Source organism: Cibotium barometz, chromosome 22 (genome assembly GCF_041138505.1).
Source record: "Cibotium barometz isolate CiBa-2024 chromosome 22, ASM4113850v1, whole genome shotgun sequence".
In the NCBI taxonomy this organism is placed as follows: Eukaryota; Viridiplantae; Streptophyta; class Polypodiopsida; order Cyatheales; family Cibotiaceae; genus Cibotium; species Cibotium barometz.
The window spans coordinates 12,875,447-12,900,612 of NC_141067.1; the positions used below are offsets into that span (position 1 = coordinate 12,875,447).

Below are 25,166 nucleotides of genomic sequence, written 5' to 3' on the forward strand. Positions count from 1 at the left end.
GCATTACACAAGCCGTAAGCTCGATCATCCCATGTCTCTTTTATATTAAGCACTTTGTGCGGTTACAAAGGATGAATACAATAAGTGTAGCCACGCTTGAAAAGCAATGTTAACCAGAGTGGTTAACATGCTTTAAAGACCAACATGCCATATTGCTTGGTAATTATTACCTTGTACGAAGGTGGTTTGATGGATTGGAGATTGCTAGTGATGTACGCCATAAAAAGGACAAATGTATCTTTAAAGTTCAATGGAGCTGAGTATATTTGGAGAGAAGGAGATATTTATGGGTCGTGGGTCTCCTCCAAACAAGCAAAGGGAAAGTATAGCAAGAAAAAGATTCTCAAGGATAAAGTAAGTTTTCTTTCAGTTTTAAGAATTATATTGTAAACTAATGTTTGAATGCGAAATTGCAATAGGAGATAGTCACTAAACACTATTATGTTTTAACAGGAGCTGATGTTAAATTCTCAAAAAGTGAGTCAATCACTTGGAGTGGACTCTATCTTTGAAGAAGAAAACATAGGTGCTAGCTTGTCATATCACACGAGTATGGAGTTTTATTGATTGTTGAATCATTTAAATGGTATGATGCTTTATCTTCTCATATTTTTCAATGGTATGATAGGTTATCTTCTCATATGTTTATCTAAGAATTATATTTTTGAATATATGTAAGATAAGTTATATTTTTTTTAATGAATGTAAGCTTATAGCTTAATAAACTTTTAGGCTCAAAAATATACTTCTTGTATTGACAAGTCTCAAACAATGAAATTCTTGTGAAGGAATGATTTTATCAACTTTATATTAATTTCATTTTTAATTATTGCTTGATTTTTTTAATTTTAATTCAAGCATAATAATAGATAAAGTTACGATCATTTAAATTTATCTGATCATGTTTGTTAATGGTATGACTAGCTATCTTCTCATATTTTAATCTAAGTATTATATTTTCAAATGTATGTAAGACAAATTATTTGATGAATGTGAGATTTTAGATAAATTTTTAGGTTTAAGATTACACGCCTTGTATTGACAAGTCTCAAAACGATGAAATCCTTGAGAAGATATGGTTTTATCAATTTTATATCGGTTCTTGTTATTATTCTTTCTTGATTATATTATTTTTTATTCTAGTAGAATAATACATACAATTATTATATGCATTTTATACTTTGTTCTATTAGAGTGTGGGTATTTCCTTTTTTTATTTCATGCTTTGATGTAGTCCTTTGAAGAACCCTCTCTTTTTGAAGGAGAATAATATGACAAAACTTGTGCACCATTTAAGGTGATTCAAGACTTTAAATCTTCTTACTTTCTTGTTTATAAATGAATTATTGTTTAGTTTTGAATATATATTATTTTTAATAGATGGATAGATTCATGTTAGAGACAAAGAGCTTTGCAGGATTGCAACATTATATCTCCAATGAGGTGGGTAACATTTAGCCCTCATCGTGATGGTTTTTATTTGGAGATACTATTGTTATTTCCTATGTTGCCTTACATAAATTGTTAATGGTAGGACTCTTATAATGACGACACAATGGATGAAAACAATTATACATCATTTGTTGAGTTTCTAAAACATGGCACATCTAAAAGAGTGAGAGTAGTCAAGGATATTTGTGAAGTCGAAGAAAGAATGCATGTCATGTAAAATCAAGAAAAGGTTTGAATATTTCTCTATTTGAAATCTTAATGACACCTCAAGTTTTCTCATAAGCTTTTGGTATATTTATAGAAATCAATGCTTGAATTGGATGATAACACCAATGAAATTTCAAGAAAAATTCAAAGAAAACCAAACGATAAGAATTGTCAAAAAGAAAAATTTCAAAAAAGTCTATGTTTACTCTTGAATAAATAGCTTAGTATCCTTACATACTATCACTTACTTCTTTCTTAAGACATTGTTAATGCTTATTTTCTTGATTTTATAGATCAGTGAAAAGATGAGGATCCATATGCAACAAAAAAGTGTGCAAAGAGATGAAGATGCCAAAAGAAAACATTTTGAGGTATTCTTATAACTAAATCATGTTTTCTATGAATAACCAAGCTACTTTATCTTTTTTTTAGTTTCAAGGTAATTTTGGTCTTTTTTTTCAATAAGGATTTGGAAGATATCGAGAGATCAAACATAGGGATCAATATCGCTCCAAGTGAGATATTTAGAGTGAGTGATATAGTATTAACGTAATGCATAATTAATCAAGTTACGAGTTTTCCTTTGCATAACTTATATACTTTGAGACTTAATATTTGGTATTATAGACCTACGTGCATGATATCTCAGAGGAGAACATGGAGATAATTATTTTGAAGTACTGTACTTCTCTCAAGAGTACATATTTGGGTCTTCAGAAGATAAATAGTAGTTTTAGAAACTACTGCAAATACACTAAAAAGCTAGGGAGTGAAGTTATGATTATTGGGATTGTGAATTCGCTTATAGAAAATAGAAAAAATAGATTCAATTCACAATGTAATTGACTTAATTTGAAAGATGTCAAGATTTTGTCATGATATGTTAGTCAACTTAATTAACTACAATATCAAAACATTATACCTTTTTTAGCTATCTTCAACTCTCATTTAGTATAGCCGCCCCTTGCAGCCACCCCTCTCCACACCCCCTCATTTGCCACTTTTCAGATAAGGCAATTTTCCTTAACTCTTTTTCCCTCTTGCTAGGAGGCAGTCTCCTTAACTCTTCTCCCCTCCCCCACCCCCTCGTGTGAAGAGACTTACAACAGCCTTCTCCCCGTTAGCAAAATGTTTTTGTGTTAAGGACATCTCACAATCCCCCCCCTCCTCCCCCCATTTTGCGTGGACTTTAGTAAGAGGTTTTTGCCTTAGAGAGGGTTCATGCATTGTGGTCTTTTGCTCATATGGTCAGCAAAACGATCTCAGAATTAAGATCTGATTGGAGTGTTTCAACCGCAACAGTGAGCCCTACAAGACGATGTCCAAGATGGCCCCTTCCCAAAAATGTCAGAATATTACCTCCTCGGGAGAAGTGCGCAACAACGAGATTAGAGAAGATGCTCCCGATGCGGCTCCAACCCTCCCTTTACAAGCTCCTCAAGGAAATGTGGCCAGGTTAGCTTGGTTATCTTTTAAAGAAGAGTTTTTTATATATATTAGTGTTAATAAATGTGTATCTTTTCCTTTTAAAATAATGACATAAATTTTATAAAGTTACGAATTGAGTGATGCTGTATTCAATGAATTGCATTGAAATTGTTATCTTTAAAGAGTACAAGTTTTTCCTGGCTTCGACGCTAACTCCGTTCCATGCTTGTGTAGCCGGGTGGCGTCGTTAGCAAAGCCCGGGAATGGCCCAAGGTATCCCTCATACCATTGGGAGAATAAGGTTCGCCGATTGAGGCGAGGGATTATGATGCTGTCTAGTTCTGAGGGCCCAAGCTAGTGCGGTGAATACGCCCACCCTAGTGTGCAGACATCTCTCTGAGGGGCGGGAGGATCGAGCGATGGAGCCTGAGAGGCCGACAGGCCGGCTTGAGTCCTCGCTAGCAGGGCTGACGATGAGGTGTATGGTCCCGTAGGGTTTTGCCCAACATGTAGAGGTTGGAAGGCCAAATTCTAGATCATCCTCGGTACTATAACCTCAAGTTTTCTCATAAGCTTTTGGTATATTTATAGAAATCAATGCTTGAATTGGATGATAACACCAATGAAATTTCAAGAAAAATTCAAAGAAAACCAAATGATAAGGATTGTCAAATAGAAAAATTTCAAAAAAGTCTATGTTTACTCTAAATAGCTTAGTATCCTTACATACTATCACTTACTTCTTTCTTATGACATTCTTAATGCTTATTTTCTTGATTTTATAGATCAGTGAAAAGATGACGATCCATATGCAACAAAAAAGTGTGCAAAGAGATGAAGATGCGAGAAGAAAACATTTTGAGGTATTCTTATAACTAAATCATGTTTTCTATCATTAACCAAGCTACTTTATCTCTATTTTAGTTTCAAGGTAATTTTGGTCTTTTTTTTCAATAAGGATTTGGAAGATATCGAGAGATCAAACATAGGGATCACTATCGCTTTAATTGAGATATTTAGAGTGAGTGATATACTATTAATGTAACGCATAATTAATCAAGGTACGAGTTTTCCTTTGCATAACTTATATACTTTGAGACTTAATATTTGGTATTATAGACCTAGGTGCATGATATCTCAGAGGAGAACATGGAGACAATTCTTTTGAAGTACTGGACTTCTCTCAAGAGTACATATTTGGGTCTTCAGAAGATAAATAGTAGTTTTAGAAACTACTGCAAATACACTAAAAAGCTAGGGAGTGAAGTTATGATTATTGGGATTGTGAATTCGCTTATAGAAAATAGAAAAAATAGATTCAATTCACAATGTAATTGACTTAATTTGGAAGATGTCAAGATTTTATCATGATATGTTAGTCAACTTAATTAACTACAATATCAAAATATTCTAGCTTTTTTAGCTATCTTCAACTCTCATTTATGTATGAAGATTTCAAGTTTTTGATTTGAAGTTTTTAAAGTAATTTAAAACTTACCATTACTTTGTTTAAAAAAAGTTTATCTTTGATCTTATATTAATAGTTCATACTATATTTAAGTACTAAAAATTTGAGTTAATGCATAGTATAGTGTGATAGAAATTATAGAGAAAAAATAAACTATTTCTTTATGTAAAATTTAAAGTTTAAAATATACTCGTAGACTATTTGAAAGCTTTGAAATATAGAACATTTTGCTTAGTAGCTTTTACCTGTGTTGATATATTACCTATATAAACAAAAATACCTATATTAATTGAGTATTTAAATATTTATTATATATAAAAAAAGGTGTATTCAGTAGATAATTTCCTAGATGTAAATAGGCATATGTAGGAAAAGTGCAAAATAGAGAAAATACAACACTAACTCGATAATTTGTAACTAGGAAATGTAAAAGATTTTCACTATATAGAAAACATTACCTATATTGGGCACATTTTCTATATAGAGAAAATTACGAAATTTTCACTATATTGGAAAAATTATCTATATTGGGTATGTAATGAGGATTACCTATGTTGAATCCATATTTCCTAATTCAGCTATCTAGTAAGTGTTCCATATTTTCTCTTGTTTGCACTTTTCCTAGATATGTTCAATTCTACCAAGGAACATATCTACCGAAAACCTTTTTTTTTCCAGTGTAGAGAATAATAAAAAGCTCCTTATGCTAGTTGGAGCAAGAGTACTCCACACTTGGCACCACTCAGGTGGCGGAGAAACATGACAAGGTCATTCAAAAACCACTCGAGCTCCCTCATGATGACGGTAATCTCTCATAGAAAGCGCCTCAGTTTACGAACAGAATAGGTCATCAATTCTGATGCAATTTCCAAGAGTCACAAATGGTAAATAGAATCCCTCTATGAATGGCTAAAGGTGCACATAATTTTGTACCGTGCCTTGACAAGCATGCATGCATGTGTCAGTGGTACAAGTGTAAGAGAGAGGCCATTTGGATCCTTCTAAGCAGGGTACGTGTGCTAGTCGTCGAGGCTGGGTCTACGACATGCTTGATTAACGTCATTCGACCTCTGATTACATAAACATTTTTTATCTTAATGAAGCCGAGGAGTCGAGGATTCAAGGACCGGACCTATGCTATCTTTCACCACCTACTCCCACTACAATGCCGGCCCCCAAAGGTTTGAGAAACTTCCTGAACAAACATGTGAGACTTCTTGTCAATCAAGAGGGATGAGCTGACATTGGAAGGTATCACGCAGCCTAGGTGGATATGAGTATAGAGGACTGGAAGATTGATACCTTGTGTGATCTTTATGAAACCCTTTCAATCACCCAAAGCATGATGTTTGTCAACACACTAGGAGGAAGGTGGATTGGCGCACTGACAAAATGCGAGCAAGAGAACACACGGTCTCTACACCTGCACATGGAGACATTGATCAAAACACACTAGGAGGAAGGTCGATTGGCTCACTGACCACACGTTCTCTACATCACATGGAGATATTGATCAAAACACACGGTCTCTAGAGTCTACAGCACATGGAGACATGGATCAAAACACACCAGACATCATTATGCAGCAGTTCATATTTGTATCTTCTTGAGTCCTCCATTACCGTATCAGTCTTTTGGCACGAGGAATTGGTGTGTAGTAGCAACAAGTGTCTCTTGTTATCAAATCTACCCACTCAACCTGAGAGATATTCGCATCGTATCGGGCGGGGTGGAAGCTTTGGTAGAAAGGCTGTCAATGTGGCTATAAATTTTGTCACAAATGACGATGAAAGGCTACTACAAGGCATTCGGAGGTTTTAGACTCTTGTTGTTGAAGTTTCGTCAGGAAAGAAGAAGTGGGGAAAGAGATATGATAAATTTGAGTTCCGCCTAAGAAAGAGGGGAAAACTGAAAAGGGGAGATATGAAAAGTCAAACATTAAAAAAAATGAAAATTCAAGTCACAAACCTTCAAGAAGTGACAGCATTGTATTCACCACATTTCCCCTTATTTTATTGTTGAGGGAAGATTTGGGCCAAGATGTGGCTAAAAGATTCATGTTACATGAATCTGGAATCCCAGCTCTCTCATTGGTTAGGCCTATATTTGTTTATTCACTCCTTAAGGGGCAAAAAAGAGAGTCCATATTTCTCCTAATGGGACTATGTAGGTCAAAGTTTCGAAGTGCCGATGGCAAAAGGATGCGAGTGAGGGCGGAAGAATACAACACACCCAAAACTTTCCAGGGCTTGGTTATTATAAGTGATAGCATGTTTGGGTTTAGCCTTAGTAGGACTTTAAAATGGACAACTCAGAGAAACAAAGTTGTAGTACTCCAAAAATACTACAACTCCCTCGTACAGAGTTTTTCAAAACTCTTTTTGTTGGAACACCCTCAAAAACATGCTGCGAAATAGGAGAAAAGTTCTTGATTTTTTATTTCGTCTTGAGACAGTGATGGAAAAAAGGGTTTAATACCTCCTCTTCCATCCAGGAAGCTACTAGCATACACTTTTTCCAAAAAAATTATCTCTAAGGTCGTTCGCGTGCGTATACCTCCTAAGCTAATTAGGGGGAATGAACACCTATTTGACCCAACAAAGAGAACGCCAAGTCTCTTGAGGTTGTAATGGGTTGTGGGAGAATATAGAAAGTTAAAAAATGTGTGCTCATCATTAAGGAGCATTTACACAATCAGACATGCCTACGATAGAGGGATTGTTGGGGATCACACAAGGACTGGACCCAATGGCCGACATCGTTGAGCCATTGAGATCTATGCTAGAAATGCACCTCCCAATACCATTGCCTATGCCTATAACAAGCATGTCATCGGGTTTTACACCCCCTATCACTTCAATCCCACCTAGCTTTGGTCCCTTACCTAACATTCTCGTAAGTACCAACCCTTTCCTAGATACCCACACCCTGGAGATATTGGCTAGTCTACGAAGGGGGTAGCCCAAGGATTGAGTGAGTCTTTCCCAACAAAAGCACTCACATACAATCTCAATGACTCATATAAAAATACGACCGTACAAATTTCTAAAATTATGGGCATATACGACGGAACAACTGACCCTATTCAATTCATTCAAATGTTTGAACAGAGATGTGAAGCCTTTTGAAATCCCAACTGTCCCACCAAGGTACATGCGTTGAACCTATGCTTAGAGGAAAAAGCTAGTCGATGGTTCATCACATTGATGGGCTGCGATCAAGACCAACTTCAAATTTAACCTTAAAATCAGCCTTTATACATGGCTTTTCCAGACAAGGTGATTGGTGGAGTGCAAGAACAAAACTCTATTCAATTGAGCATCAACAAAATGAATCCATTAGAGATTTTATCCTTCGGATAAAACTCTTGGACTCACGATGTGAGTCATGGGAAAAATTAAACGATGTTCAATTGAAGAGATGTTTCATGATGGGCTTGAAGAATAATAGCTTACGCAACTTGATCATTGTATCCAATCCGGAAACATTCGATCAATATTGTAAAGAGGCAATACGTTTAGATGACAACATGCTGGAAGATGATCATGCTACGAGGTGTTTCTCATCTACACCAAGTGAAACAATGGCAAAAGAAAGATCGATCTTGGAATTGACATTCCTTGAATTCTATGCAGCTCTATGCAGCCTTGCTTAAAACCTTTCCATCGACATCTCTCAGAGAGGATGAACTCCTTCCAAACCAAACATCCTTATTAATGCCTCTACAAGTGAGGAACAAAATGCCTTGTGTTGAGTGAAATCACTACGACCATCCCAATCCCCATTGTGCATACAAGGCACTTGTTCTTCTCTATTGCATATATTGTAAAACCATTAGGAGAAATATGGACTCTCCATTTTGCCCCTTAAGGAGTGAATAAAAAAAGATTGGCCTGACCAATGAGAGAGATGGGATTCTAGATCCAACAGTAAGTTTATATCTCTATGCTTTGTGTTCTTGTGCTTTGAGTCCATGGTTATTAGATAGAGTTTTAATACAAGCATGTTTGTTTCTTGCAGCTTTATATCCATCAACTCTTCATGAATGGAAAAAATGTAGAGTGCTTAAGTAGAAAGCTAAATGTGTTACATGTAGAGATAGGTGCCGTGATCTATGACAACAAGAGTGCAAGCGAATTGGCATCTTAGAATGTTTACTTTTATGATTCCACATATGTTGTGGAGAGACATAGTTTGGAGTACATTCCACTACCACCATTTTCTAGCCAAGAATGGTATAATCCTAGCTTAGACATGTCAAAAGCATGTAGGGTAAAGATAAAAATTGATGTTCATGCTACCATGAAACCCTCCACAGGCTCTAGAGATGTGCATCTAAGTTGGTTTGTTCCAGTTAGTTTGTTTGCACATTTGTTTGGACCATCTTGCATAGATGAGAATACCCAAACAAGTAGCTACACAGTTGGAGATATGCTACTCTATTCTTAGCATATGGAGACAATGTATTCACTATATAATTTCTTGGGTACAAAGAAGGATATCTAGGGAAAGTGCAAACTAGGGAAAACAGAACACTTTCCTAGATAGACTAACTGAACATAATGCATAGATTTTCCTACATAGGATTTTATCCCTATGTAGGCAAATTTTCCTTTCTCTGTATAGGGAAATTTTCCTACATAGGAAAATATCTCTATGTAGGAAAATTTTCCTATATAGAGAAATCTATGAACTATATTTCCTAGTTAACCTATCTAGGAAAGTGTTTCATTTTCTCGAGTTTGCACTTTTCCTAGATATGTTCATTTGTATCTAGGGAATTATCTGGTGAAGCCTTTTTTTTTCCTATATAGAAAATGAACAAAAGCTCCTTGTGCTATGCTATCTTTCACCACCTACTCCCACTACAATGCCGGCCCCCAAAGGTGAGAAACTTCTTGAACAAACATGTTAGACTAAAACCCGTTATGGGATATAAAGCTTTCTTCACCTATTTTGAGATCTTGGATGGATAGTAATTTGACCATATCATTTCAGCTTTTTTTTGAGATCTTGTATAGCAATTTGATCATACCATTTCACTTGATTACCAAACAAAAAACGTGCTATAACTCTAAGGACCCTCCTTGGAGGTGCTTTGAGTCATGTTGTTGGGTGCCATAGGCCCCATTTCTCTCTCCCACCAAGGATGGTGTAAAGTGTGGCCGAAACACATTGTTGGACTATTCGAAGTCATGGTATAAATGCTTGCTTGATTTGTTTGTCAAAGGAAGAGAGTGGGGTAGGGAGGGTGAGAGTGGTTGATTAGATACTTGAGTAATAGAGCTTGAGAGCTTGAGAGAAAGACAGATTTATTCTTAACCCTGAGAGAGCAAGAGAAGAGAGGCTGGCCTTTCCAGCTTCATCACTAGCCACCTCGCAACACTAGAACACCACAGGCACCCCCATAACAAAGACCTAGAGGAGCAAGCTACTAGTAAATCCACCAACCCCTTTATAAGCCAGCCCCACAACACTGTCACACCAACCCCCAAAGTTGGTGCAACCAAAAGCAACCAGCTAGTACAAAGACACCCAATGCTATGCACTACCACAAAACAAGAAGCCACTATCTAGAAGAAGATTGCGCACGGCCACATTCTAGCAAACAATCATCCACGCACTTCTCGACAAGTGGTAAGTTTAGGTAAACTCTTCACCCTCCTTTTATTTCTTATTTGTGATCCCTATCACTGAGTAGAGTGATCCCAACGTAGAGTAGAACTAGCATAGGTGGGATTGTTTGGAGATACATCACTAAGATAGTCCAATTGCCAAACCACTTTTGTAAGTCTCACACAAAATCCTACTAAGGCTAAACCCAAACATGCTATCACTTCTTTAATAACCAAACCTTGGAAAGTTTTGGGTGTGTTGTATTCTTCCACCTTCACTCACATCCTTTTGCCATCTCGGTACTTCGAAACTTTGACCTACATAGTCCTTCCTAGCTTCTGGTCCATTTGGCACCCATCCATACACTCATTCCTTTTGTCGATGATCAAATCCATGGTCTCCGCCACACCTTATCAAGGGACTCCCACATCAGATCCTATTCTTACATGCAACATCTGTGGCCCATGCCAACACATTGCATGTTTGCCTTCAATCTAGTTAACTTGCTTGGTTGGATTTATGCATCCAAATGGCACACTTAGAGGTGATTCAATCCACCACAGATTACATCCCCTCTATGGCACCAAACTTGCCTACATCTATGCCAATCAAGCGAGGTAGAGATGCCCAAAAGTTCAAAGCAACCTCATGTGCCCAAGGTTGACATTGTTTGAAAATACAAATTTCACCTTCATGCCATGTGATAACCCTATAAGCAAGCCAAATAGTCACTATTTATTTAATAAGAGACCTAAGTCACCAAGAAATGCCTAGATCCATTTGATGATGCCTAGCAAACAATCCATAGTTCATAGCTTACCAATATTCCTGCCAACTATTGGGGGGTCCCTAAAATTCTTCCATTCTCACATACAACTCAACCTCATTCCAAGCCGCCTTATTGGCCACCCTTCTTACACCAACCACACCAAGTTCCTATCTTAAATTGTATGCGATAGTCTAATAAAGAAGATTACAAAGTGTCAAAGAAAGCGATGTGTTGGAGTTTTCACATAAGAATCTTGTACATAAGCCCACCTTTTGCCTAATATCCATGCACACCACTTGCAAAATATACACGGGCTCTACCTGTAATAGACACATATGCACTGTTCTTTAATGAGCTTGCATTGAGCCTCAATCATGGATAGATGTCTAGGTACATTTCTTGATAGGCAACCATGGTAGGAAAAATAAATATGGCCCATGGTATGACCTATCTCCTCGACCTTCCTATAATTAATAGGAACCTTTTGTAGCCTCGTCTTTGACGTTGAGATGTCAATCTCAACAAGAGTTGATACTCATGACATGCTTGAGTGACCGTTCCACATTTACACCACTAACGTATTTGTAGCTTACATGATGGATCTTCGTCATTTGGACTACCCCAACCTAGTCCAACCAAGTTATGGCATACTTTTCTTGCCATCTTACCTACTTAGTGAGTTCACATTATGAACCACTTGTACATAGTAATCCAGTACTTATATTGGGTTTTATATTGTCTTTTGTAGCCTTCTTTTAAGAGCCAGAAGAAGAAGAAGATTTTAGCCTTCCATCTTTGTTTGTATCTTATCCATTGTTGTGAGTGTGTGTGTGTGCTTGCAAGAGATCAAGTATCCTCTCCTCCGCCAATATTTTCATATTATCAAAGCCTGGTTCAGGCTAAGGAGATGAGCGGCAAGAAAAGGAAGCTATAAAGGCAAAGGAAGCAGGAGTACACGCGTAAGAGCATCATCATCTCTTTCCCTTCTTGTTTAAATATACGACACTCCCTAGGTAGCTCTTGGTAGGTAGCTCTTGGAGCTACCTACATCCGATTTGGTAGGTAGCTCTTGGTAGGTAGCTCTTGGAGCTACATACATCCGATTTAGGAGCTATCTTTGCAAGTGTAAAGGTACCTATATGGTATGCAATTCTTTGTAATGTAATTTTTTATGATGTTTTGTAGTTAGATTTCCATTTTGAACACGTTTTGACCTACGTTTGGCCATTGCAAGGTGTTTTTGGGCACTTCTGAAAGCTCCAATTTGACATTGTTTCTATTGAAACTCTGCACAGCTCACGTGGAAGAATTAGAAGGTATAAGGCGAGATTGGTCCAAAGGTTATGTTCAGACCTATGACATTGATTATGAGGAGACAATCCCATTTCCAAGATGAAAACTAGGAGACCCGTTATTGTAGTGATTGCATCAAAAGGTTAGGTTTTGTGTCATATGGATGTAAAGAATACGTTCTTGCATGGTCAGTTGAGAAGAAGTATATTTGGAATAGCCACCTAGTTGGGAGGATTTGAGTAACCAAGATTATGTGTGCAGGCTACGTAAAGCCTTTGAAGCAAGTACCAAAAGCATAGCATGATAATATTGTATAGTATCTTATCACTGTTGGCTTTTATATGGCAGATGTTTATCATTCACTCTATGTGAAAAAGAGTGATAAGGGGAGTGTGGTCATCACCATCTATGTGGATGACTTGTTTGTTGGGGGTGATAATGAAGAGGAAGTTGAGAATGTGAAGGGTCTCCTTAAGAAGAAATTTGACATGAAGGATTTGAATGAGCTAAGATACTTTCTTGGCATTGAGGTCATCATGATGCCTGAGGGCATATTGATGTCTCACAGAGCTATTATGCATTGGATATGTTATCCAAGTCCATTTGGTATGGATGACTGTAAGCCCATTTCTATACCATTGGATCAAAATGGAAAGCAGAGTAGAAACATTGGTGAAATTTTGGAGAATGCCACTATGTACATGAAGATAGTGGACAACTTGATGTACATGATGATCACCAAGCCAGACACAAACTACAACTGGATTGGAGAGCCATTTTATGTAGATTCCTTGGAAGTTGCATTTGGATAGTGTGAGGCACACACTAAATGACATGAGGTCCACAATGGATTATGGTCTCTTCTATAAGGTTGTTATACAATTGCACATGTATGGATACAATAATGCAGATTGGGTTGGTAACATCTTGGACATAAGATCTATTAGCGGTTTTATGTTCTCCTTTGGGAGTGGTGCTATTATATGGAGAATAAATAAGCAGATGATTGTTTCCTTTTACAGAGAAAGAGTAAAGGGGTGGTACGATGGTAGAATGTGAGGTAGCTTGGTTACGAAAGCTCTTTGGAGATTTGGGGCTGCATGTGGATAGACACATTGTTGTGACAACCTTAGTAACATATAGTTGGCCAACAACCCAATGTTTCATATGTATACCAAACACATAGAGATCCATTATTACTTCATTGTTGTGACAACCTTAGTAACATATAGTTGGCCAACAACCCAATGTTTCATATGTGTACCAAACACATAGAGATCCATTATTACTTCATTAGAGAGAAGGCCTTGATAGTAGATGTTGATCTTATGTACGTCAACATCATAGAGGAGCAGGTGGCTGACATTTTCACCAAGGCCTTGGGAGTAGAGAAGCTTTGTTGATTCCGCACAATGCTTAGAGTCTTGGAGATGGAGTTGAGCTTGAAGAGGAGTGTTCACATGTCAATCTCAACAAGAAATGAAACTCATGGCATGCCTAAGTGACCATTCCATTTTTACACCATTGGCACATTTGGTAACAGACACAACCAGTGATTCTATAGTTGGACTTTACCTACTTAGTCCAAGTGAGTTATGGCATACTTATCTTGCCAGCTCACCTACTTAGCATGGTCATATTATAGAACTCTTATACATAGTACTCTAGTAACTATGTTGGGTTTTTGCTTAACTTTTGTAGCCTTCTTTTGAGAGCAAGAATAAGAAGAAGATTTCAGCCTACCAGCTTAACTTCTTTTGAGAGCAAGAATAAGAAGAAGATTTCAGCCTACCATCTTTGTGGGTGTCTTATCCATTGTTGTGAGGTGTGCTTGCAAGAGCCGAAGCTCTTTCTCCTATCCCTGTCTTTTCATTTGAGACCACCCCACCCATTGATTCACACCTCTATCTCATGTGCTTGATAATCTCAAATCAATCAAGCGATAGAGGCTGCCTACTTGCATTGCAGTCTAATATCGTCAACTCCAATCATTTAGGTACATGTGTAAATGGGGGACCATGGTGGCACGTGTGGCCCCTATGGTATGACCCATTGCCTTGAGATTTTTTGAACTTGCAGGTACCTCTAGCTAGCTTCCATGCCTATATCCTCTGGTTTTACTCCCATTTAACACCAGCAAAATGTTGCCTTGGCTAACATATTTGTCAACAAGCAAAAGACCAATCTCTAGGCATCACCATATGAGATCCAAGCATAGTACCCAGTCACATGCCAAGCCATCCCAAACCTCCATCTACCCACCATGCCAATTATTCCATGGGGTCTTGGTTCTCACTATGTCAATCACACGGTGTGTGGATCACTTTTACCAACTACCTCATGTTAAAGGATCCACAACACTCCCACAATCAATGGAGGCCTAGCATGAATCACTTCTACATCGCATAACACTTTCCAAACTACCTAAATAAGATGTCTAACATTGTTATTCAAAGCTTCCCATCACCTTGCCCTATATTTGGTTGTCAATTAGTTGCAAACTATACCACTTAACCTCGGTCCTCACTAACTCCCTAGCGTATCCTGGACCATTCACTTTCTAGTAGCTTCACCACCATTAACTTGGGTGATGCGAGGATGTGGTACCATTAGGAAGGGGGCTACGTTAACCACTCTATTGGTTAACATGGTTTCACCATCCCATTTACTGTAAGTCACTTTACCATCTTACCTATTAAAACAGACACTTAACTTTTGTAAGATAGTGCTGGAACATATAAAGCAGCCTTAATGTGAAATAGGGAAAGTACGGACTTAGTATACATAATTGCAAGACTAGTTTAAATAAAGGTCCAACCATTTTTAAGTGTCGTTGACCTAGTGTAAAAAATAGTTTGTAACACACCAAGGTAGGGGTTTCCCTTATGTAAATGTTTTCCTTTCATCTATTTGTTGTGGCTTTACATAGTTATACGGATCACAAACAACCACTTTCTCTTAACCTATGTCCTGGCCCAACTTATGGGATGAGACCATAGGGGTTGAATGAACATGTTTGGATGGCCCACATATATGAGTGTTCTTATGCATGGTTTATTTTGATAAATTGTGATTAAGTTATTAATTACCTAAATTAGTGGAAAATATTTTTGACCAAAATCAAGTTCTCTCCAAAATTTGAGATATTAGTTTCTTAAATAGGACTACCAACCATGTCTACAAACCTGAGAATAATTGTAAGTTCTTGAAAAGATTTAGTTGAACCTAGTGAAGGTTCAACTTATGGGATGAGACCATAGGGGTCGGATGAGAACATGTTTGGATGGCCACATATATAAAAGAGTCCTTAATCATGGCTTATTTCAATAAATTTTGATTAGTTATTAATGATCTAAACTAGTGGAAACTTTTTTCCCAAAATTAGTTTCTAAAATAGAAATGCCAACCATGTCTGCAAACCTAAGAATAATTCCAAGTTCTTGAAAAGATATAATTGAACCTAGTGAAAGCCCAACTATTGGGATGAGACCTTAGGGGTTGGATAACCATGTTTGGATCACCCACATGTATGAAAGAGTCCAAAAGGATGCTTTATTTTAATAAATTATGATTAAGATTTTAATGATCTAGTGAATGGATACATAGCCTAGTGTGGTAAGGTGTTGAAGTTCCATGCATGAGGTGTTGGGTTCAAAACCTGCTGGTTGTTGATGACGGCATGAAAGAACACACGCATATGAGCACAAAAGATCCCTAAAAAAAAGATTTTAATGATCTAAATTAGTGAAAAATAATAAAAATTAAGATCTTTTGAGTTAGATTGGTACTGTTTTGAGTCTAAGGGGTTAGAATGTTGAGTGATTAAATTATCTTATATCCCAGAGTGCTAAGAAGTTGGTAGAATAATGATTTGTTACAAAAAAAATGATTTTGACATAATAAGCTAAGGTTTTGACCTTGGTCTTGTTAAAAGTGAAACATATGAAAGTAGGTAAGGGCCATCGGATTGAGAATGATGACCCTCACAATGGGCTATAGGACCTAAGCATGATTTGCAATGAGATCAAAATCATTGTTTTAATATATGTTTTTGAGATTGATAATTACAAAAATGTGACATTTTATGGTTTTAAAGGAATATTTGTGCATTGTTGAATGTATGTAAGTGTGCAAGCATAATTAAGTTTTTATTTCTAAATAATATTTAAAACATGAACTTGTGTAGTTTTCTTGTAATGTATGGTTATAGTGTGACGGCATTGCATACAATTTGATGTATACTTGTCACACTTTTTCTAGTGGGGGGGTAGTCCTTAGTGACCCTGCCCATTAGATAGGGATGGTGGCTGAGGGTCTTTGGACCACCTTGGCTATGGGCTGCAGGCGACGAGCGGGCGTGATCTTGGGTATGCTTACAGGAGACTAGGAAAAGTCACATGAGTGTGTTATGCTTGGCTAGTATTGGCCTACTAGGCAAAGTGGCCCTTGTTGAAATAAGTGATGCTAGAGTGCCAAGTCATCTAGCCAAAGAAATCCCATAAGCTCAAAGCAATGAAGTAAAGCAAGATCCAAGCCTCTCTATGAGTACAATTCTCAATCTACTAACCTAATTATAATTGATTCTTTTACGTAATTAGTTTAGCATTTAATCATCACAATTATGCCTAGGTGTCACCCACCTGAGATAAGTTTAATCACTAGATTAATGTAATACTAACACTAATCACACCATAGCCATACACATGCACATAGTATCCATGTTTCCCAGCTTGGTATGAGAGCCTTACCTCTCCTCATGAGCTTCTCCATTGCACCAATATCCACTTCATTAGCTTAATCACATCATTAGTGTGCTTAAACCAAATCTTATCATTTTCCCTCTTCTCTTGTGATTGATCTTTGAGTGGCCTATTCTCTTCATCCTCTTCATGTTTCCCAACTTGGTATAGGAAGGGATGAAAGAGAACACCTCCAACACTACTCGTTTTCTGGATCACGACATATCATTAAAGTGTAAAACCAATTTCTCAATGAAATAGATTGAATACTTGCACAAATTGTATTTCCTAGGCCAACTAATTAGTATCCTATATATCCATATCAAACTTTCATATGCCAGATAAAAAAGTTGAAATCCATTTCATGCTTTCCTATATAAAAATTATACATGTGAATCCATGAAAGATGTTATGTAATGCATTAAACATGTTATGCCTATCATGTAGATAAAAAAACAATAAGAGGGTAAAGCTAAAGTTAAATCATAACCTCTAAAGGCATAAATATGACAAAGGTTATGTCAAAAAGAGTTTTTCCAAAAGCTAAAGTTCATGTCAAAATACAAGGATTACATGACACTAAGAAGGAATATCAATATGTCGAATGTCTGAGAGGATTGCGTCAATACGAGAGTGTCACTCTCAATGCTATATAGTGTTAAATAATCTCATTTCTTTGATTCTCGAGCTTCCCTCGTCCAAAAAAAACACTCTCATCAGTGAAAGTACTAAGTAACCACCTAGAAGGACATTATAACTTGCATAATTCCTTACAGAACAAGGAGTAGCCACATAGAGGATCTTATGGGATACTAGTAACTTAGTTATACAAATGGAGTGACCGATCTGAACTTCCATGAATGTAGACACCGCCCACCTTTGTTCTCTCAAAAGGGTATCAATGACCGGATTCACTTATCAAATTTCTTTTTACGTTAAAGAGTATAGGGTATATTGTTTTTCCTTCCTCTGTATCGTTCGGGACATTGTACTTCCCCCATCAAAACAAAGCAGCTTGTAATGTCTTGATCTATCAAGAAATTTACTGGAAAAGCTTTAAAGTACTTGGCTTAACCTTCCTATATACATATTCCTAAACCAAAAATAATGTTTTCACTACTATTGCAACTCTAGCTCTATGACTTGTAGCCCCATGTTTGACTTTACCCCAAAGAACATGAAAATTTCGCTGGCATGTAAATATCCAAGGATTTGACAACTTTAAAGAGGCTATCTAATCTTAAGCTACCCCTACCAAATACCATATATCATTCAGGCATCATGACATAGCCCATGCCTGCCAATCAAAGGAGTGCAAGTAGCATTGTTCCAACAAGGTGACATATTTGATCTTCATGCATATAGAACTTCCCAATTTGGTGAATTGACTCAAGAAGTGCAATAAGGTCACCTTGCAAGGATGATGGAACACCCTGGCCCACCATCCAACTCCCTCCAATGAGGACTAGTCTCCTTGTCTAGTCCTTGCATGCAATGTCAAGAATTTGCTTGAATGTCCCATAAAATAATCCAACCTTCACGTAGGACATCTACTAGAGAAAACATGCCTAGCTAACTAAACCAGAAGCGAAGGCAAGTAATTCATGGACAACTGTGAAACCAAATAGCGCAAACGTTTTCCACTATATTCATCACCTAAGTTTGAGCTGACTCTCCATTAAAAAAAAAAGTCAAACACGGAATACTGAAGCTTCCAAGCGCATATGGTAGGTATACACCTTTGACATCAGGAAAACAAAAAGGAGGGGCTCTCCACCCCCCCTTTGGTCTGCGTTAAGGAAGACAACAGGGGGCCAGGGAACCCCCCTTTTGTTTCCTCATGAGGCCAATTACAACCTCTTCGAATAATAGAGAAGTAGCCCCACACAGATCTATTTAGCCATAGGAGAGCTCTCACTTCTAGTACAACCGGTACAACAGTGCTTAGCTAGGGTATGTGAGTTTTAGCAATGTATACAACTCCATGCACACTGCATCATTGCCCTTATGAGGAAAAAAGGGAGCCCCCCCGTGGTATGCGTTAATGCAAACCATGAGGGAAAATTTGCAATAGAAGGAATGTACGTTGAGAAACGTAGAGGAAGAAATGACACTCACTGTCCCCAGCCATTCTGTTAGAGACGGAGATTTTCAAAGGCTCAGCGAAAATGACAGTAACTCTCATAATGGGTCCCACAATCCTGCTAAGCATTCTTGTGGCTCACTTTGAATGATTGTTAGGCTGAGATTCAAGGTTGACCACTTAACAACAGGACTGGCAAAAAGAACCCATTACACCGGCATATGACCTCTTCATCCAATCTTCAAGCGCAGGGATTCTTCAAAGGAGCTATACAAGTCTGGTACCAAACCCAAAGCTGCCCTCCCTTCACAAACAGCTGCCCACAAAGCCCAAGGCTAACAGCACAGACCTGGCCAAAGCTGCAACCAAACAAGTCTGGAGACCAACCACATTAGTAGAAAATGAAGGCCAAGGTGATGGAAGAGGAATCCGACTGACACGCCTACTACAGAGACATAAAACCCTGATTTTTGACATAGTTCATTTTTATCTAGAGTTCTCAAGTCTACATCAGCCTTCCAAGCCATGTGTCAATCCTTCCAAAGCTCCAGAAGGCCAAAGAAGATTTAGGTTCAATCCAAACTCTGGGCTTGGTGGTCGATACTTACACATGCATCATAGAATATGATCTTCACCCTACCTACCGTCCACAAGGCATTGTTCTCCTGCATCTCCGGATAAAGGCACTGAAGAGGTAGCTTGGATCGATGTTTTTCATCACTGAAGAGGTAGCTTATCCCGACCAAACGGATGAGTAGGTCAATGATGCAAACCAATCCTATTCACATTATATCACAAGGTTGGATGCCCATTTGCAAGAAAGGCCACAATAAGCAGTCCGAGTGCCCACCCCTCTATAGAGCCAAGCTCCAGAAGCCATTAACGAATCCTCTACACAATAATCTGATAGAAGATTTTGGATTTCCATCATAACACAAAGGTCAAAGAAACCTGAATAAGGTTGCAGAAGCTAGGACAAGAACCATTGCAGGTTGAACTGGTGTCAGTAAGGTTAAGCAACTCATGTCCCCCCCTAAGAATTTTGCACCAACAAGGCAATCCGGTAAAAATAGAGCACTAGGCTCAAAGGAATCCAAGTATTCAAGGAATCAATGCAAAACTAACATGCTCACTTATCTTGGTGTCAAAATAGCTAGGCCAAGAAAACCTTGTTCTAAACAACGTCGACAACAATGATTGGAATGACATATCATTAGACTAGTACGATGAGAGGCCAAGATGAAACAAATTCATGACAATCAATGAAATTGACCTCCTTGACGATTGAAATATCACTATGAACTCTTGGGAATGTGACACTCAAGAAGGCCATTGTAAACCTCAGTTGGATTAACATATCTAGTATATCGTACTATCGTAGTAAAGCCATCTTCCATTCTCCGTGCTTTAACACAATCATTACATTAACATGGGATAAATTATATTAATGGAAGACATGTTTAAAAAACAATATTTGTATTGTGTCTAACTTATTGTTATGCTTACTAGATATAGACCAAAAAGAATGTCCAATATGCATCACAGGGATCAATTTCAACGTAAAGAATAAATGACAATAGGCTACCATTGCATGCCAATAGTTTGTTTTGATATGGGAGAACTATTTTGTTAGTTGTTAAAACAAATATTTCACAATGACAACACAACAAAACAATAAAATGTAATGAATGCAATATTTTTTCAAACAAATATTTCAATACAACAAAAGCAATAAAATGTAATGAATGCAATATTTTTTCAAACAAATATTTCAATACAACAAAAGCAATAAAATGTAATGAAATGCAATAATTTGATCCCTTTTACCGTAATGACAGTTTTGGCGTCTGCCTTGTCGAGGTTATTGAGAACCATATCTAGCATGACTGTCCGTGCGCCCTCCTGGGATATCCCAGGCCTATCCTCGCAGTCACGAAGCAGGCCCTCGAGGAGGACGTCCAGGTCCTTATGCACCGCGTCCAATGATCGTTTGAGCCGGCGATCTAGGAAACCCAGGTAAGGTATGAAGTCAGCTATCATGGGGACTTGGAAAAGCTGCGTCGCTTTGTGCACCGTCTCTTTCATGTTGACGCCCAGGGCTATGTCTCTGACTTCGGAGAGCGTTTTTCCTAGCAGCATGCGGGACGCGACAGTCTCTGTGAGCGTGGCTATGGTATGGGTGAAGTCAATGGCGGCACCGGGGTTTCTTGCTTGATTGTGTTTAAGCTTTTGGATTAGCAGACTGATCTCTTGCTGCTGGAGGGGCTGAAATTCCTTGACCCTTCTGTTGGTGAAGAGCTGGAGACTGCAGAGCTTTCTGACGTGTCTCCACTGGGGGCCATATGGGGCCATGCCAATCCTCCCATTCAGACCAAACTCCAGGCGGCAGCTGGCTTCAGAAGGTGGGCGGCTTGCGAAGATCTTGTCATTGGCGCCTAGAAACTCTTTGGCCAGAGACGCATTTGAAACTACCACGGCATGCATGGATCCCAGGCGAAGGTAGAAGATGGGGCCATACCTCTCGCTTAGCTTTGCAAGAGTTCTGTGTGGGAGGTGCCCAAACAAATGCAGCAGATTCCCCACCACCGGCAAAGCCAAGGGCCCTGGCGGTAGCCTCCAGCTTCTCGCACAGAGGTAAGCTAACCACAACCCTACCAACGCTACCACAATCACCCCCCCCCCCCCCCCCACCGGGTTGCAGAAGCAGCTCCATTTCTTGCCTATACAAACACCTCTCTACCGCCTTATATCAAAGATCAGCGAGTAAATTGAGCATTTTGCAAAGGGTAATGTTTTACATGTGCAACACGGACTTTTAGATAAGCGCCCAACTCTGAAGGGTTGAAATTTGCATCCTCGCCTTGGACTTCAAAATTATAGGCCACTATCACTCACCCAGGGACTAATGGATAGTCCCACTTTGAAAAGAACACCCACAAGGTTGAAATTTGCAACCTATGGATAGTCCCACTTTGAAAAGAATACCCACAAGGTTGAAATTTGCAACCTGCCAAGGACTTCCAAATTATAGGTCCCTATCACTCATTGACCTCAAAGCACATTATATCAAGGATAGTGAGAGTAGGTTAGAAAGATGTCAAAAAGAGGACATGACATTCAACGTATTCTCAAATGCCCATCCTTTCCTACATGTAGAGATTGCCATGCCTCTTATTGGACTCCTCCCACTTTGAAAATGGTGCTCAGTATGGTTGAAATTCACAAATCTACCTTGGACTTTGGGTATGGAGGCCTCATCACTCATAGACATTCAAAGACTTTCCTCCTTCCCACAATGACTTATATTAAAGATCAATGCGTTTTACAGGGTACTTTCCATGGTAGGACACAATATGGAAAGTTTTGGATGCCCATTGTTTACATGAGGTAGGGGTGACATTAGGGTAATAGGGCCCGAGTTGGGACGTACAACAAGGGTCCTTACTTGGGATCAGGTCGTGCAAATGGGACACCGTTGATATAACTTGAGTGGAGATAAGAGAGTAATAATGAGATACACACATGTGTTGATACGAATCTAGAACACTTAACCTCAACTCGAGGTCATACGATTCCACCATGGCAAGGTAAGATCTTGCCTTCATTCCTGTGTGGTGTTACGTTTTATTCCATTGAGTCTGACCTTGTTAGGATCCCCCCATTGCTAACTATCTTACGTGGCGCCAACAGATATACCTCGAGTCAAGGTACAAAATAATATGCACATGTACATCATATATTAAATCCAAATCATTGAATACCTCCAGCAAAGGTGCAAGTTGATCCTATCTGTTTATCCAAACCACAAGTCGAGGTCCACATACAAGATAGGCACAACATACTTGTTCATTGAAACTTGTCTGTTATACCTTGTTGAATACCTTGTGCCAAGGTCTACCTTTATTGTAAGAGTTAACTCTTTGTTGCCTCAAGTCAAGGTCTGAAAACATGACTTGCATACTCACTACAACACCTTGGGAGCATAGCAATGTTTTCTAGTAGTGTTTATTTTGTCGGGATGTCAGGGATTCCGCTCGCTACCCCGTGGGCGAATAGCACTGCCCAACATCAAAATTTCACTGCTAAGGAGCGCTTATCGCAACGAATTTACGTTGTTCAACAACGCTCATAGTAGTGCTTCTTCGCTCTGCTGAGCAATGCCTATAGCGGTAAAATTTCACTACTATACTATGATTTCATTGTTGTGCAGTGAAAATAGCAGAGATTTATATGTCATATACCCACATAAAATGATTTATAGTTTTAAAAACATCCATTAGAACCCTTGGAGCTACTTTTTGAGAAAAAAAAAAGATAGCTAAAAACTTTTGAGAAGCGAAACAATGTTAAGATCATGAATCTATCCCATCTTGTAATAAATCTATATATGTTACTCATCAATGTCTACATCTAATGGAAGCTCAATGGAAAGATGGGATTCTGTATCAATGTCAATATCACTATCATGATCTAATGGACCATTGTCATGATTGATAGGTGACTCATCATTTTCTTCAGATTGATGTTCCTCATGCTCTTGATCGGCCCTCTCCAAATGTTTTCTTCATCGTCTTCTTCCAATGAGCTGATTTAAGGTAGTACTTGCATCTCATCGAGAGATTCGACCTTTGAGTGTGTATTTCCCAGCATAAAATTGCGAAGCCTCGAAGCAAGTCTTCTTTGTGAGTGTGTGGGAGAGGTAGGAGCTTGCTCCTGGACAGGTGGTCTGTCCATGCATTGAGGTTTAGGTTCTCCTGTCTGGAGGTTAGAAGTTTCTTGTCTCGTACTAGGGTGGTCTTTGCTTTCGTTGGTGCAGTCAAAGATGAGCATCATTTTGACTCCACGCGGTATTGAATGATGGGTGCAACCTTATAAATAAGGGAGCTTTAGGGGAAATACCATATTGGGGAATATGGGAATTTCTCATAAGTTTGGGACACGTGGTCAAAAGTTTGGATTAACCATAACTTGAACACCACTAATCCAAAATGAGCACTTTATAGCTCTTTAGATACACCTATTATCCAGAAATCAGTTACTTTTCTTACAGCCTTATGATTGAGGGCTACAAAGATTCTTAGGTACGTTGCTCTCTATAGGGATTTCATGTGAAATTTTGTTTCACTTGTAAGTTTTTTTAATGAATTATTGTTGTTGTAGTTCATTAAAAAAACTTACTGAAACAAAATTTCACATTTAATGAATTATTATTGTTGACATCTAGGTAGGATCGATGGAAAGAAATATCTAGTGTAGATTTGAACATTAAGTTTGTAATGTTAATACATTCTTATATTTATAATCCAAAATTATAATGCTATGAACAAGAAAATATTTTGTTAGTTTATGATCTCGTTAGGATAATTTTTTTTACATTCTCGAACCATAAAATAGCATGAGATAGTATCAGAGCTATATTACATAATATGTTTATAGTAATAATTTTATATATGGATAAATTTACTTACATGTAATAATAAAATCACATAAAAACATGCTGATAGGTAACTTTTGTATTTGGTTATTATAGATGTCTTCACGGAGGAAAAACATCAGTAACATACTTGTAGTGGAGGTCTTCACAACAGGAAAGATAGTGGCGGTAATTGGATTTGTGATAAGTACTATAAGTTGGATTGGATTTTGATGCGCCCAAGTACTCGAGGGAGTTTTAAGGTCAAGCGTGTAAGGATGTTGCAGACCCCAGCAAACATTAGAAAGCTAGAATTTTAGAGTTCAAAAAAGTGTTTAATGGAACAAGTACAGTAACAGAAGTGTTGATCCAACATGTTTATACACACAAACAAATATCTGTACACGATGAGAACTACATTGAAAAGTTTAAACAAAACAGTAAGTTTTTAAATTTTATCATTGTTTGTTCTTTTGCATCAAAGTTGTCTTTAAAAAATCTTTGCATCGTTCTAATTCAATATTGTTTTACTGAGACAGCTCTATATCCATCAACTTTGCATGAATGGCAGAATGTGGAATGTTTGAGCAGCAAGATACATGTTTCGCATGAAGATATAGGTTCTTTGATCTATGATAATAACTCTGCAAGTCAACTTGCAACTCAAAATATCTTTTTTTATAATTCATTGTATGTAG

General features: G+C 38.0%; 1 protein-coding gene and 1 pseudogene across 1 annotated transcript; one reads left to right on the forward strand and one right to left on the reverse strand.

Moving 5' to 3' along the window:
- Positions 1-5,353: 5,353 nt before the first annotated feature.
- LOC147626298 (eukaryotic initiation factor 4A-3 pseudogene) lies at positions 5,354-6,376 on the forward strand (annotated as a pseudogene).
- A 12,985-nt stretch (positions 6,377-19,361) lies between these two features.
- LOC147626299 (cytochrome P450 71AU50-like) lies at positions 19,362-21,539 on the reverse strand. The gene is made up of 2 exons (XM_086816778.1): positions 20,883-21,539; positions 19,362-19,430 (listed from the first exon to the last, which is right to left on the reverse strand). Exons 1-2 carry the CDS (start codon positions 21,537-21,539, stop codon positions 19,362-19,364), a joined length of 726 nt encoding a protein of 241 aa, XP_086672904.1.
- Positions 21,540-25,166: the final 3,627 nt, after the last annotated feature.

Coding starts and splice junctions, on each gene's coding strand:
- LOC147626299 (XM_086816778.1), bottom strand. CDS start 21,539: ATGCATGCCGTGGTAGTTTCAAATGCGTCTCTGGCCAAAGAGTTTCTA. Junction 19,431..20,882: donor ACGCCAAAACTGTCATTACG/GTAAAAGGGATC, acceptor GTTGGTCTCCAG/ACTTGTTTGGTTGCAGCTTT.